We start from the raw sequence: 16,249 nt of genomic DNA, 5'->3' as shown, positions 1-16,249 counted from the left end.
GAAAATTGCTTTTATTTAGACTTTTTGATATATCTTATTATTCATGAATTTAATATCGTCATCATCTACTCTTCATTCATCTACTCGTAGGATCCGAACTTGTATAAGAAAATTTAATTTTGGAGAAATAATTAATTACAATTAACATTTTAAGAATTTGGCAAAAACTGGGACTTACATTATTGACGCTTTACGCATAAAAATATCGATTTAATAAATGAAGTAAGCCCTGATTACTAATTATTATGATGTTCTGATTAGAAAACATATACAAAAGTTATGTTGTGAAAGGAGGAAAAGTAAGTACACTATAAAACTTATATTGATAGATTGTACATTTGAATTAAAAGTGCTTTCCATTGTCGATGCCAAAGAAATAGATTGAAAAAAATAAGGCTGGTTGATATATTTTTCACACGTCATCAACGGTCTATGAATCAGACATGTTCCAGAGGGAAGAAGCTGGAGAGATCCTCCTGGACATCGGTACAGTTGAGCTGGTCGACAGTGTGTATCCTTCCATACACCTCCTCCAGCCTCTGCCGGCGCACTTCGGGGAAAGCGCTCACGATCACTGACGTGTTAAACATCCGTTCCCTGCTTAGAATCTCCAGTGATTCTGGAAAAAATATTTGATACAATTCATCTTGCTGGACAACCATTCATAAATTGATTTAAAAAGAACATAAATCCTCCAAACCCAGGTTTGGAATTGTAATAGGTAACTGCCGATAGCTGAATTATCGGCTACAAAAATATAAACAAATACTTAAACTCCGTGTTGCGGAGTTCATGTCTTGCGAAAGAAATGTTTACGTTAGCGATAATCTGATATATAAAATCACATTCAGAAGTGTTCCTACTATTACGGTCACTAAAGGGACCATTAAGGACCAAAAGAAGTCTTGTTGTGAGTTGGCTAAATTCGTGTTTTAGGATTCATTTTGTCCTTGAGCAGTCAGTGATAGCTGATTCGTAGTTTCCTTAATGAGATTATGAGTTTTATTCGGCTGATTCGGTATATTGGATAACAACCATGGGATCTGCCTTAAAAGTTGAAGTTTATGTAATCGCATAAAAGTTGTAGGCATCAGGAGAATTTATAAAAAAAAGCTATCTTCTCCATTCACGCAGTTAGTTCTCAATCTCGAAGTGTGCCAAAAATAAATAAATTATACACAATTCTTCAAGGATGATTTATGTCTTGGATATTTCATAATAATGTTGTGTATGAGTGCGTAATTTACAAGATTTCCACAGGCAAACCTGTACTCTGTACATTGTTTTTTAAGGAGTTGATTGGCATTGAAAGTTCATCTCGAAAAACGGCTTTTGTTGTAAGTGTTTAATTTTGTTTTAATATGTTTTAAGCAAATAAAGTTTTGGGAGATTTGTTTTCTTACGGTAGTACGGATAAATACAAATGTTTTAACTTCGTAATATCTCTTTGCTTTAAATGTAGATCTCAATTAAAACTCTTATTACAATAAAAAACTTAAATTACACGAAATAGTTTATTATTTTATCATTTAGAGATATGATCTACTAAAGTACTTATATATAGAAATAGTATTTTTATCAGCATGAAAAGTATTTCTGTACACAAGTACTTTTGTACACATGAGCTGTACTTCGGTATGAGTGATTTCGGTTTCTGTAACAATTTGTCATGACATAGTCGTACTATTTATTTTTAAGAATATAAGGAAATACTTCTGCACAACCAAGTCTTACAAGAAATTGATGAGAATCAACAAATCATAATATCTTTAACATTTGTATACACTGTAATAATAATGATAATAAACTACTCACGGCTCTTGTATACGAGTAGACTGCGGAGCTCCCAACAGCTGTATATGAGAGCGTAGCTGTCGTAGTCCGTGGCCAGCACATTGTAGTCGTCTGAGTGCTTTACATCTTTACATCACATTATACTCGTACATCATTTTGGCATAGTACTTTATTAGTTTTCTTCCTTATTTGGTAATTTACAATATCTATTCGTTTTATTCTCTAACCAATTCAACACTATTGATTCAACGTATGTGCTAAGTATAATTGAATTTATTCAACAATATGAAAGCTTGATCATAGATCTCAAATACTCACCATCTCTGCTGATCACAGAGAAGTGACCAGCTTCGATCTCGTGATTGTGTCTCTTGGGTTTGGCTACTCCATGTATTTCTAGTAGTTCACCGCTTCTGTATGAAAGCTTGATCATAGATCTCAAATACTCACCATCTCTGCTGATCACAGAGAAGTGACCAGCTTCGATCTCGTGATTGTGTCTCTTGGGTTTGGCTACTCCATGTATTTCTAGTAGTTCACCGCTTCTGTATGAAAGCTTGATCATAGATCTCAAATACTCACCATCTCTGCTGATCACAGAGAAGTGACCAGCTTCGATCTCGTGATTGTGTCTCTTGGGTTTGGCTACTCCATGTATTTCTAGTAGTTCACCGCTTCTGTATGAAAGCTTGATCATAGATCTCAAATACTCACCATCTCTGCTGATCACAGAGAAGTGACCAGCTTCGATCTCGTGATTGTGTCTCTTGGGTTTGGCTACTCCATGTATTTCTAGTAGTTCACCGCTTCTGTATGAAAGCTTGATCATAGATCTCAAATACTCACCATCTCTGCTGATCACAGAGAAGTGACCAGCTTCGATCTCGTGATTGTGTCTCTTGGGTTTGGCTACTCCATGTATTTCTAGTAGTTCATCGCTTCTGTATGAAAGCTTGATCATAGATCTCAAATACTCACCATCTCTGCTGATCACAGAGAAGTGACCGACTTCGATCTCGTGATTGTGTCTCTTGGGTTTGGCTACTCCATGGATTTCTAGTGGTTCACCGCTTCTGTGCAGACAAATAATTGGCTTAATTAAATGAAGTACGAGTAGATGTGTGTTAAAGTGGTAATTTATTTTGGCGTTTATTTTTATGGCCAATTTTAAAAAAGATATTTAATATAAAAAGATGATATTAAGCTATTAAGAAAGTCTAGAAGCTACGAAGAAAAGGTATAAAAGGGTAGAAAGTACAGTTAAGTATTTAGTTTTGTAACAGTCTGTTAGAAGATATTGCACCCAATGCTAAAATCTGTTGCCACCTGAAACATTTGCCACTGCGACGAAAAAGGAAATATCGAATTATATATAGGCTATACACACAGAAAACTATTAAACACATTTTATATCGAGTAAACTGTGAAAATAATGGAAAAATACTGAGCATATAAAATTTAATTCATAACAATGAGATAACTACTATAAAATTAAAATTGATTTAAACTATATATGTTTTAAAGAACAGAAATATCTTTACAAAAAAAATAATTATGTAATACAATCACCATAGAGATGGGGATTACCTAGAAATTCAAAGGTCTGACTTATCAACATAGGCCATATATAGAACAGTTATATTTTATTTTAGACAGCTAATGAAATTTCATAAAAAACTGTTCAAAATCAAGATGCGTCTAATTTTTAGTACACATTACAACCATGTGTAAGGTAAAAACAGTATTAATTTCAAAACAGATTGAGAAACTTTTAACAAAACTTACTTACTTGTCATTTTGGAATCGATGATGAAAGACCCGTGTTTACCGGGTTTATAAGTGTACTTGGTGCAAGTGACGTCATCTTTCAGGACCGAGCTCACGGTGGCTTGTTGATACCAGACACCCATAAACTGTGGGGCGGAACCAGTGTTAGAAGTAATTAATTTTTGGAAATTGTTTGAAATTTAATATTTAAGTTGACGTCTTACCATCTGTAAGCGACAATAACAACACTTTGGCCCTGAGACTAGGGATATGAGGTTAAATCTACTAATTTATTGAAATATTGGCGCAAAATGGCGTAAAACTTATTCATACACAATGATTCTGTAATACGGACTATAGTGCCAAATGTAAAATAGAATGCGAGTGACAAAATAAAACAATTAAATGGTAACTATGATAAAAACTGGTTCCACCTACATTCTATGAAGTTTGCCATTTCCAGAATAACAAATATTACCAGAAAGTGTAGTTTGATGGGTGCATCGTTTAGGCTTTAAGGCTTCAACTACACCTTTGCACTAAATAAAAAAATAAATGTAATTTTTAAAACAGGAAGTTTTATCTGGATATTATTAATGATATTATTGTCACTCGATAAATGATACTTTAATATAAAGGATGAGCTCATTTGTTTTTTGTACAAATAGTGTTGGTTTTTGTGTTAACACCTCATAAAAGTTAAAAAGAGGTTTTATGTAAATGTTTATAAATTATACACCGTATTTTATCATCACTTTTCAATTTAAACCCTGTAATATCGCCGTACTGTCTTGAATCCGCATGTAATCTAAATTAAAATTCAATCTTTTATCAATATTAAAAAATATTTATAGAGAAATGAAGTGAATTATTTTCAATTAAGCTACTAACGGGATTTTATAAAATTAACAAAAAATTAAAAGTACCTATACGTTTAATAGATATACTTACAAATTTAGGAATAGATCAATATGTAAATTTCATAATAATTACATATTCCATACAGTGGCTATCACCAGTTGTATGCTCGAGGCTTCGATGATACATTGGAAAAATGTACAATTATTCAATAAATTGTATATACACGTTTTGAAAATGTTTGTTGAACTCATAATGGGATTATAAAGGAACTATATTCAAAACAGTTTGAGCCATTTTGAACGTATATTTTTGTACTGAAATTACTTATATAATTTAATAGTGTTGCCAAATTAAAAATACTATTAGACAGCAAACTATACATGCCAAATTTGAGTAAACATTTTTAGAATCGTAGTACCCAAAACGTTATTCACAAATTGAGTATTTCTTTTCACGGAATATAATATACTCGACATATATATTTAGCCATAAACATACTTTTGGTACAAACTAATTAGGCAATAAGAGTACCTTCTCTAAATCAAAGTCGGCCACACGCGATACAATCGGGCAGTAACCCATTGACATTTTCTGAGGAAATGTAAGTGGAACTTGCAGGAAAAACAAGCTTAAAGCTGACATAATACGTATGCTCATGTATCCATTAATCATGTTGAAAGTTAATTACTGGAAACCCTATATCAGTGAATAGTAGAACTTACAGAGGAGGACTGGACTGAAGAGAGAATATATCATATCGGTGACACAATCAACGCGCGGTAAATAGTTCTCATCATATCTCAGTCATCAATCGCTCTGAGTGTCATCATGCCGAGATAGTATCATCATTAATCACGTTATCAATATACATCTAAGAATTTAGTACGGTTCATAATGTCAGTTACTTATCCAGGAAGCCAAATATGGAGTTCTGAACATCTTAAAATTGATTTATATAATAGTTGAACGTTTATCTGAATTTGTTAACAAACAGAACACAATCTTATGAGGTTTTAACATGTGAAATGCCTACAACACCATCTTTTGGTAACTTGGCGTGTATACTTTTATCGTATTTAAAAACTGCAATGAAGCGCAACTTAATTAATCAAATTATCAATGTACCATGTTACAAGATTTTTAGTGAAAGGCTTCGTCTGTAGACTTTCCACTTTACATAAAACCTCATTTCTACATAGACAAGAATGAGTTGTCTGTGTATCTATGATGGCGCATGCTCTGTCATGTCATTTGGCTGTGCATCATTGAAATCTATCACTAGTAAGCTGACACAATTTTTCTTTTGTCTGCCGGAAGTGTAACAATTTCTTTTCTGTATGATTGTCTGTACTGTAGGACATCTCTAGAATGAAATGATGTATACAGTTCAAATTTTACATTCAACCTCAGCGATGGCTTTTAAGCAACACGTGGTGTAGATAAAAAAAAATGTGTATAAAACAATTGATCCTTTTAACTGACTTCGAATAGAAGTTAATGTCGAATTTGTCAAGAGCAATAAAAGAGGTTCAGTGCTGAAATTTAAATTTTTGAAATCACCATTTTAAACCTCATAGTTGCTGTAAGATTTTCAGGATTCCAAATGACGTTCATATAGGAATCATTTGAATCATGGCCCGGACCAACGAGACGGTGATAACTGAAACATAGACTTACTTACTGAGATGAGACGTTGTCTTCTTAACTCACCGATGCAAGAGAATACACTTCACGTCCATACACACTAATCGTTGAAGTGAAATTTATATTGGAACGAATGGGCAATCTGTCTTATAGCAGTAAGATAGGAGGGAGTCTAGAAAGTAAAACTCTCAAATAAACATAGCTTACCCCATAGACACGGCATGTGTTTCTACTTGTATCAGGATTCCTCCAAGAGGCGTTTGAAACATGGCAAAAAGCAAAGAGATAGAATATATTGCCGACCTTTACTTTTTAAGCTATTGCCACCGATTACCTCACGGATGCCAAGAAATTAAATCAGATCGGAAGAAGTCTAGGTTCTTAGCCTTGATGAAATGAATGAATCAGTAAGCATCGGCACATTCTTTTGTAAAATAATATATTTACTAATTATTGGAGTCACTAAATAAAAAATATTACAATTTTTTAAATAAAATTAAATATACTTGCACTAAAATCAAAGAACTAAAAAGTAAAAAATAATTTTAATTTCACAAATTGAAAGTTACTCAAAGCCAATACCACAATTTTTTAACACGGCGCCAAATTTTAAATCTACTAAAAAGTAATTATGTAATAGAAAATTAATTTTCTAAACTGGTCTACGTATATACAATCAATTTTCCAAAACACTCTATTCTCTACAAGATAAAATTCCTAACGTGAACTGAGATGAAATTGAAAAACGTTCAACAATAACGCATTATTATAATATGACATATATAATGCCTTGATTACGTATACTATCTTATTATATATCCTGAGTTGCATATATAGGAACTATGACTCATACAACCTCAGCTCCTTCGATAGCTCAGTTGGTAGAGCGGTGGACTGTAGAGTGAAAGCGAAAGCAGACATCCATAGGTCGCTGGTTCAAATCCGGCTCGAAGGAATTATTTTTGTATCTCCAATGAATATTTTTATTTATTAACATACACCTCCCTTTATATTTTTTTAATGCTCTACATTTACAAAAATATAATTATTAGAACAATGTGTAACAAACCGATCAACATTTTTATCACAAAAATGTATTAACTTTTACTAAAAATTAAATTGTTATGTTATACAATTGTTTAAAAATATTTAAAAAATTAGATTTTCGTAAAGAAGTAAAGAGTTTATAACGGCAAACTTTGCATAAATATGTAATGTTATACAACTTTATTAGTTGATAACTTAAATGCTATTAGATATTTTAGTGTTATTTGTATAAAAAATTCGTTCAACAGTACAAAAGTGAAACAAACATGTCATATTATAATGAATTAAAACACCGTCATTCATTGGGCTAGTAAAAGCTGTACTAAGAGAGACATTGCATCCATATGGGGCTTGTTATAATTGAAGCTTTATCCAGTAAGACTAGTTCTATTCGGTAACGCGTACATAGCGCTGCCGTACTAAATCTTTGTTTTGAGCTGCAATCGACTTAAATTTCCTATTAATGTCTTCATTTTGATGAAGTAAATTTCAAATACTGGAAAAATTGTGTTACTGTTAGAGTTTACTCAGTGTGAGATTTTTTTATCTGTCATATATTTCTAATCAGTTTTTTTCCGCATGATAGCACGCAACCGCAACGTTTCAAGTGATAGCATATTTTATCTTCGGATGCAATATTATAGAATGTTACATAATTAAGGTGCATTGTTGTCCCAATTAAGAAAGGATACACATACGTTGGTCTTGAAAGAAAAACTATATCAGTCAAAAAGCGAGTACTTCCGGTAATTTTAATCTAGCCAGTGCAAGGTATTTCCGGTGTATATAGTCTGTTGAGTGTATAATAAACACGCGTGTCCAAATTTCACCTTTTTTGAACGTCGGGAAGTTGTAAAAACAAAAATATATTTCTTTTAGGGGTTGCAACCACATTTCAACCTCTTTGAATTGTATATATCCATGATTTTTTTTATTTGTCCGTTGAGAGTATAAGAAGTGTGTGTGTCAAACTAAGAAATTGAAATATACAGTGTGTTCCAAATTGTATCGAAATTAGGCTTTTAGTAAACTTTTTATTTAAAAATGCAATGTACTTGAATTATATATAATTCATTTTCAACTATATTTAATAAAAATACAATTTACTTTTGAAATTAATCATAAAGAAGGGAGCACTCAAATAAACACTTTTTTAAATCATGTTAAATAGTATAGAGCATTTCAATACTACGTTAAATTGCTAAATGGTAGACACAAATATGCGACCACTAATTTATAAATATATTCTTAGTAAATAAATCGAGTCTTTCGTTTGCATAAATGTTAACGGATCATTGAATGACTCTGTATTCCCTCTTACAGTAATATTAATACCCAAAGAATATTTGCTTATTGTACACGATAATGCAGTAAAGAGAGGGTTTGAAATGTATTTACACATTGTATGATAATAAGAATAATATTTAATACTATAATACTAACAAATATACAACGTTAGCAAGAATATGTGGATTACAATAATAGTAATAATATTAGCATTTTCCTTTCATACTAACATTTCCTTTAGTATTAACAAAATAGCACCTGTCAAAACATTTTAGGCTAATAACAAAAATGGCTTTAAAAATTTACTGCATACCAACTATTTAAGAATTTATATTGAAATTTCAACGGTTCTTTTTCAACGCAATCCGCCTATGTATAAGCGAGCACGTTTACTTTAAAGGCTTGCACAAACCGGGAGCATCTGTCATTAATTATAATTTGAGAGGCAACAGCTGTTATAACCATATCGTCAGGTGCAATTTTGTTAAGATTAAAACAAATCACACAATTATGATTTAAAGTTTCCATTTTTTTATCACAACCCATGTGCAAAATTTGGTATCTGAACTTTACTAGTTTTAGAGGTAATATTTTTTGTAAAAAAAATACAAAATGAAGAGTAGCGGCTAAACGACACATTTCTCGATATTTGCTTATATGACATTTTTTGTTTAAATGATAAGTAATATCAGCCACAGAAGTTTGTTACACCCTTTTCTGAACACCCTGGGTTCCCTTACTTTAGGGCTCGACCGTCTTCAGAGATTCAGTGGCAACTTTAAATCTGAGGAACTGATTCGATATAAAAAATGTAATAAAGATAGCTGAGGTTAAACAAATTATAAAATCCATGACATAAAATAGTCAACAAAAATCAAACCCACCTATACTACCTGCCTTCGATTTGTACACCTGAAGATATAAATATATATTTCTGTAATTCCTTGAATGTATTATGTATAGATTTATGTAAAAGGAAAACTAAACTAATTGGTGTTTTCCTATTTGTATTTTTGGAGATTTGTATGTGTAGAAGCTGCAATGCATATACAATTTTAATAATGTTACGGCTATTAAAATTATCACCGTACGAGTATTTACAATGTTCATTTATGTAAGAATATCGACTTACTCTACCTCAGCTCCTTCGATAGCTCAGTTGGTAGAGCGGTGGACTGTAGAGTGAAAATGAACGCTGAAATCCATAGGTCGCTGGTTCAAATCCGGCTCGAAGGAATTATTTTTGAAAGTTACATGATTATTTTAATCGACCCCCATAAATGTTCTATCCCATAAAAAAAATATTACTTTTGTTAACTATAAACACGATTTTGTTACCTTTTCAAGTAAGTAGCTACAATTAAAACTAGTTCTAATATAATTAAAGATTGTTAAATATAATTAATACGTTGTAGGTATTTAAGAAATTGGATTTTGGTAACAAAGAATAGAGATCACAACAAAGAAATAACGAACATTGTGGGCAGCCCCACACCTACAATGTACGGTATCCTGACTGATTTAAGGCTCTGTTAAATCGACTGTCCCTAACATATTCAATAGAAATCTTTGAAGTCTCTCATGGAAAAAAGTACCTCAACACAAAATTCATGACTTTACGATACAGTTTCACTTTCCGTCTTTCAGATTCTGCCTCCTTGACCTTAATTAGGTAAATTACTGAAACCCCAGGAACCACTAGGTGATAAATGGAAATAAATGGTTTGACATTTTTGGCAAACGTTTATCGGGTTACTTGAAATAAAACTCAATAGATTTGTTATTGCTCTCTAGATTTAGGGTCAGACGCACTGATTGATTTTAAGTTTGTCTGATGACATTCAACCTCCGTGTCAAAGGTAATACAGATATCTTCAAAGGCCAATTAGGAGTAACTGAGGTGCCGCTGTCGTTTCAAAAGATTTGTGTACTTATAAATACCAAGTCAGCCAATTTAAAATAAAAAGAAATTTACGACGGCTTTATTTATATTTTGTAGTTTCTAAATGACAATATTTAGTGAACTAAGAACGATTTATTATATTAATTTTTGTAGTTTTTTTTGCTGTTTACGTTGAACGGGATGTGTCAGAAGAGGAAATCATATCAGAAACAATCTCTTGTAGAGACTTTCCAATCATTAGTGCCCACAGGATTAAACACGAATAAGTGGTGATTTAACTGACACTCAGTATTTTACAACCAATTTCGTTCAGACAGTTTACCCGAATCAATATTGCTGAACTATGTTAGGATCAGAGTAGAACCATGTATGATTCCAGTCAAGCGATATTATCGATGCTTTGCTGCATCATGCAGATGCTTGTGTACTTCCAAAGAGGTACGTCCATTGTAGTGGTCCACATAGCAGCAACTGGAAACAATAATATTATACACTTGTATAGCACCAATAAGAAAAAATAAAACCAGAGTTTTTGGTTTGAAAATATATTTTATGGTGACAAGGAAAATACTATTGTTTGCGGGAATTTTAATACCCATCACCCCTTTTGGGGTTGCATTAAAGCTAACAGTAGGGGTAATGATATATAAAACTATTACAATAATTCTTTATTCATACCTGCAAACTCAAATAGCCCCACTACAATTCAAGATCTACACCAATATTGTGTTATAGACTAAATTATACAAAACCATGCTTAGTTGGTGTATAGTGCAGGACCCAATGGGAGAGTAATTATTTTCCAATTACAATGAACTTTCAAATTAATTACATATATTCTTATTAAAATCCTCAAAAGAGGTAAACTAGATATGTTAGTAAAGCTAATTGCGAAATTTATACAAAATACATACAGTCTGTTCTAATATGCTAGACCATACATCTGTACAAATAACAGAATTATACAACTTGATGAATGAGACAATAAAAATTGCAACTCTTTATATAAAGGACTCAAATATAACGAAAAAATTGAGTTTTGTTTCAAAAACGTGTTGGATCGAAAAGATCGTCTTTTAAAATAATTAAACATAGTATAACTGAACTTAATTATAGAAGTTACGAGATTGCTCAACTCAAGACTAAGGAAGTAATCCAGCGAGTAAAAAAACAAGGATTCTCTCTCTCTCTCTCTCTCTCTCTCTCTCTCTCTCTCTCTCTCTCTCTCTCTCTCTCTCTCTCTTTCTCTCTCTGTCTCGAGAATAATTTTAATATAAAAGGACTTAACAATGCTATTCTTTGTAAAAAAGATACATCCCCAGGATTAGATGGTGTCACTTAAACTAAGATTAAAAACCTCCCGTTTCGCGCACTTAACATTCTACTAAACTGCTACAATGATATATTGAAGCAGCATTTGTTGGAGTTCATTTATACGAGCCTCAGGAGAGATAAGGATGATACTTAGGTTATCGGGGTACTGGGCATTTTAAATAAAATATCATCCCTATAGTTAATAGGATTAAAGTAAAACCAGCATCAAGCCCAGTACAGCAGCGGCTCTGTTATATAATCTAGTGCGTTTGCAGACATAGGACTCAAACCGGTTTTCACTCATTGCATGTAGAAATTTAAACACAAATGGCATCCATCACGAAGATAAGATAGTAAGATAACGAATCAAATAAATTGAGTAAGATCTGTGGATTAAAGAAAATAAAGAACATCATAGTCTAACTTAAAATTGCATCATTTGCAGACCATTTTTTCAAAACAAATTTTTATTTCATCAGAATTATTGGGATGGCAGATAACATGTGCAGATAAATAGTGTTCAGTCACTCAAAAAGTTTACCGAATACATGTATAATTAATATGATACGAAGACACAAATGACGAGAAGAAAAAATATAAAACTGCCCTATCTAAACACAGGAAATTAATCAGAACTTCAAAGGCCAACTGGTATAGTAGAAAGATTGGTGAAGCTAGCAATAAGCCTAATGAAATCGAATCAAAGTAGCATTTTTTCCTAAGGGATGCAATGTGCCAATAGTTAGGCCTAACTTCGAAAAAGGATATGATGTGGAGGTGTGCAACTATCGCCCAATCTCAATATTGCCTATTTTCCCAAATTGTTAGAAAAGACATTCTGTGACCAACTTGTGGTATACCTGGAAAATGCCAGTATGGGTTCAGAAAAACCCAAAGAAAATTGACTCTCTTTGATTTCATCAATGATTGCATTGAAAAAGTTGATGCTGAAATTGAATAGCAGCATTTGCAGACTTTAGCAAGGCATTTGACTGTGTTACTGCAAATTTCTTATTCAGAGAACTTTGTGCTTAAGAAATTGTCCTTGCCTGAGTTAGTACATTTATGAGCAATCGATCATCGATCATCTACTGTGGTTGAATAAGACGTCTAAATTAAAATGGTCTAAATCACGACCATCAGATCAAATAAGATATTGACTAAATGTGGAGTTTTCACAAGGTAGGCTACTATTTTGGGGCTCCTTCTCTTTCTAGCGTACGTGTATGACATTACACGGTGTGAAGGAAATGTGTTTGTGTTTGCAGATTTACAACTGCTATCAGCAAACATACACATTGCTGTACTTGAGATGGATAGCATTGTTAAGTTAAACAATTTGGCCTTATATTTTTTGTTGTAAATATACTTAAATAGAATTCAAACATGCCAACAAAAGAATGAAAAGTATTTCCGAGAGCCAGACATTTTTTAAGGCTATTTTTCAGAGAGTTACATATTTCAACTGTTCCCAGCCTGTACACATTAGAAATATATATATATATATATATATATATATACTAATCATTGTGTTGAATAGCAGAAAACAAAAGAACCATTTTTTACTTCTATATTTCGGGGGATTTAAAACCCCCGTCTTCAGGAAGTTTGAAATAAAAATTAGTGCAAAACTATAACACGTAAACAAGAATTAAGAAAAAATAAATGTAAACACAGTGCATAACATTTGATAAAGTCCAGCTGACGTGACATTTTTCACGTTTTTAATCTTAATTTAATCTTGTTGGAACAGTTGATTTTTATAAAGGATGGAATACAACTTGTAATTTATGACAAATTTTGAATCTATTAAAATTATTTAAAACGTTATCTTAAATTTAGACCAAATGGATTTTTTCTTTAATTTTAATCTGTTGTAGTTTTCATCAGAGCATGGTGGTAGTTGTTGTATTCCTTTTAATTTAAAATACTCCTCAATTTTGTCTTGTTCATGTTCTAGACAATGTCTTGCCAATGGTTTATCTTCATCTTTATGGAATATGTCAAACTTATGCCCTGTCATACGAATTCTTAAATGGTTCGATGTTTGGCCAACATATTGTTTGGAGCAAAATTTAGAATTAATTTAGTATAATAGATTTTTTGAATTACAGTCAATGTTGCCAATTATAGGATAGGTCATTCCAGTATTACTACTATTGAATTCTCTTGAAGAACTCATAATTTTACATGTTCCACATCGTGGTTTTTTACATGGATCGCATCCATTTCTTTTATAGTTGATAGATTTTAGAACTAGTGTGTTAACAAGCTTGTTTTTAAAATTTGGAGGTCTTCTAAAAATTACTCTTGGTGCTTTTGAACTAAAATTTGAAGTGTCAGGGGAACTTTGAAGTAAATTAAATCCAATTTTTATAATAGAATTAATTTTGTGTAGACCAGCGAAGAATCGAGTAATAAATTTAGGTTCTTTTGAATAATCATATGAATTTTTTAACATTATGGTTTATTAATTTGATTTTTGACAATTTTTTCGGGGTAATCCAAATCTTAGAAGGTTTTAAACCCAATTTTTCACTGTAGTTTAAGAAATCAGATTGGCTGCTGCATAGTTTCTCTGCTGTTACTGACAAACTTTTTGGAATGGATTTTTTGACGTACCTTGGGTGACAGCTGGAGAAATGTAGGTAATTCATAGTGTTAGTCTCTTTTATGTGTAATTTAGTTTGGAGAAATCCAGATTCAATAAAAACATTTAAATCTAGAAACGTAAATTTAGATTTTGAATATATCCAAGAAAATTTTAAAGAAGAGAATTCTTGTGATAATTAAGAAATTGTGTTAATAAATCGACTCCATGATCCCAGATGAACAAAATATCATCTATATAACGTAGCCATTTCAAAGGTATTAAGCGTTGTGTATCTAAAAATTCTTTTTCAAATAAACCTATAAATAGACTTGCGTAAGATGGGGCCATTCTAGTTCCCATTGCAGTACCAGAAGTTTGTAGATAATTTTGATTATTGAATTTATAATTGTTCATAGTAAGTATCATTCTGATTGACGTAATAATAAATTGTGTTGTAGGTTTAGTATTGTTTGGTCGTGAATTTAAAAAATATTCTGCTGCTTTTACTCCATCTTCATGTGGAATGTTAGTGTATAGGAAATTGACATCCACTGTTACTAAAATAGAGTCATCAGGTTGGTTGATAGAGGAAAGTTGATCAATGAAATGCAATGAATTTGTTACAACTGATCATCAACAAAAAGACTATATTTTTTCAGTCGGTGACCAGTAACTGGATACAATGCGTCTCCCAGGGGAATTTTTGGATACTCTTATGAATTTGGGGGAGTGTATAAAAAATGGGGGTGCGAGGTTTTTTTTTGGTGAAAGCAATGCTATGTTGTTTGGAGATATATCTTTTTCTGAACCATTTTCCTCCAAATATTCTTTGATTTTATCATTAAATTTAACGGTTGGGTCTTCATCTAAGGTTTGATATGTATCATGGTCTGACAACTGCTTTTTTGCTTCTTTGATATAATCTTCTAAATTTTGAATAACAATTTTGTTCCCTTTATCGGCAGGTACAATGATGATGTCTGTATTATTTTTTAATGACTTTATTGCTTTAAATTGTTGTGGACTGAGGTGTTACTTTGTATTTAATGACTTTTTAAACTCAGGGTTGGATAAATTAAACAGAAATAGGTTGATAAACTGTTCAACAGGGTGATCCGGAGGTAGAGGAGGAGGTTCCCAACTTGATTTTGATTTGAATTTTTTCAAAAATGGAATAATATCAGAGTTTAATGTTTCTTGCTGTTTACTGAAGAAGTATTTTATTCTTACATCTCTAGCAAATGCTAAAGCATCATTCAATAAATTATTTGATTAAATTGAGGGCTCGGACAAAAAGTAAGACCCTTTGCCTTTTTTTGGAGCACAACTTGAAAGGTTTACAATTAAGTGAGATTTTTGTAGATTCGCTTGCTGCTCATCGTTGAGATTAGATGACTTAATTTGCAGTTGTTCGTAGTTAAAATATTTCGATTCAGTTTGTGACATTTTATTATTTAAATCACATTATGACATATATTTCCATTTTGTTGGTATTTCATTAACCTAATTCTATGTTTACGTGTTCTATATATATTAAATTGCACTCACCTGACTTTACAAACACATACCAAAAATACGAGCATAACATCAGGGTTGGATAAATTAAACAGAAATAGGTTGATAAACTGTTCAACAGGGTGATCCGGAGGTAGAGGAGGAGGTTCCCAACTTAATTTTGTTTTGAATTTTTTTTCAAAAATAGAATAATATCAGGGTTTAATGTTTCTTGCTGTTTACTGAAAAAGTATTTTATTCTTACATCTCTAGCAAATTCTAAAGCATCATTCAATAAATTAATTTGATTAAATTGAGGGCTCGGACAAAAAGTAAGACCCTTTACCTTTTTTGGAGCACAACTTGAAAGGTTTACAATGAAGTGAGATTTTTGTACATTCGCTTGCTGCTCATCATTTAAATTAGATGACTTTAATTTGTAGTTGTTCGTAGTTAAAAAAGATTTCGATTCAGTTTGTGACATTTTATTATTTACATCACATTGTGACATATATTTCCATTTTGTTGGTATTTCATTACCTAAT

At 31.9% G+C, this 16,249-nt stretch overlaps 1 protein-coding gene and 2 non-coding genes across 6 annotated transcripts; 2 read left to right on the top strand and 1 right to left on the bottom strand.

Annotated features, from left to right (window-relative positions):
• Positions 1–304: 304 nt before the first annotated feature.
• Positions 305–5,232, bottom strand: LOC124362839. 4 transcript variants are annotated; one of them, XM_046817688.1, is made up of 5 exons: positions 5,145–5,232; positions 3,580–3,707; positions 2,113–2,735; positions 1,816–1,920; positions 305–619 (listed from the first exon to the last, which is right to left on the bottom strand). In XM_046817688.1, exons 2-5 carry the CDS (start codon positions 3,702–3,704, stop codon positions 438–440), a joined length of 1,035 nt encoding a protein of 344 aa, XP_046673644.1. In that variant the 5' UTR covers positions 3,705–3,707; positions 5,145–5,232; the 3' UTR covers positions 305–437. The 4 variants fall into 4 exon arrangements, with proteins under 4 accessions (XP_046673644.1, XP_046673640.1, XP_046673642.1 ...); XM_046817684.1 differs by having other exon boundaries at positions 4,954–5,220; XM_046817686.1 differs by having other exon boundaries at positions 2,113–2,603; positions 4,954–5,220.
• Positions 5,233–6,929: 1,697 nt separating this feature from the next.
• Positions 6,930–7,021, top strand: Trnay-gua. Its single transcript is given in 2 exon segments — positions 6,930–6,966; positions 6,986–7,021. It is a non-coding gene; the product is annotated as a tRNA-Tyr (tRNA).
• A 2,523-nt stretch (positions 7,022–9,544) lies between these two features.
• On the top strand, positions 9,545–9,636 carry Trnay-gua. The gene is given in 2 exon segments: positions 9,545–9,581; positions 9,601–9,636. It is a non-coding gene; the product is annotated as a tRNA-Tyr (tRNA).
• The last annotated feature ends 6,613 nt before the right edge of the window (positions 9,637–16,249 follow it).

The sequence above is a fragment of the Homalodisca vitripennis genome, chromosome 5 (genome assembly GCF_021130785.1).
Source record: "Homalodisca vitripennis isolate AUS2020 chromosome 5, UT_GWSS_2.1, whole genome shotgun sequence".
Taxonomy (NCBI): domain Eukaryota; kingdom Metazoa; phylum Arthropoda; class Insecta; order Hemiptera; family Cicadellidae; genus Homalodisca; species Homalodisca vitripennis.
Note: the sequence above shows the minus strand (reverse complement) of the source record. Positions and strands in the feature narration are given on the sequence as shown.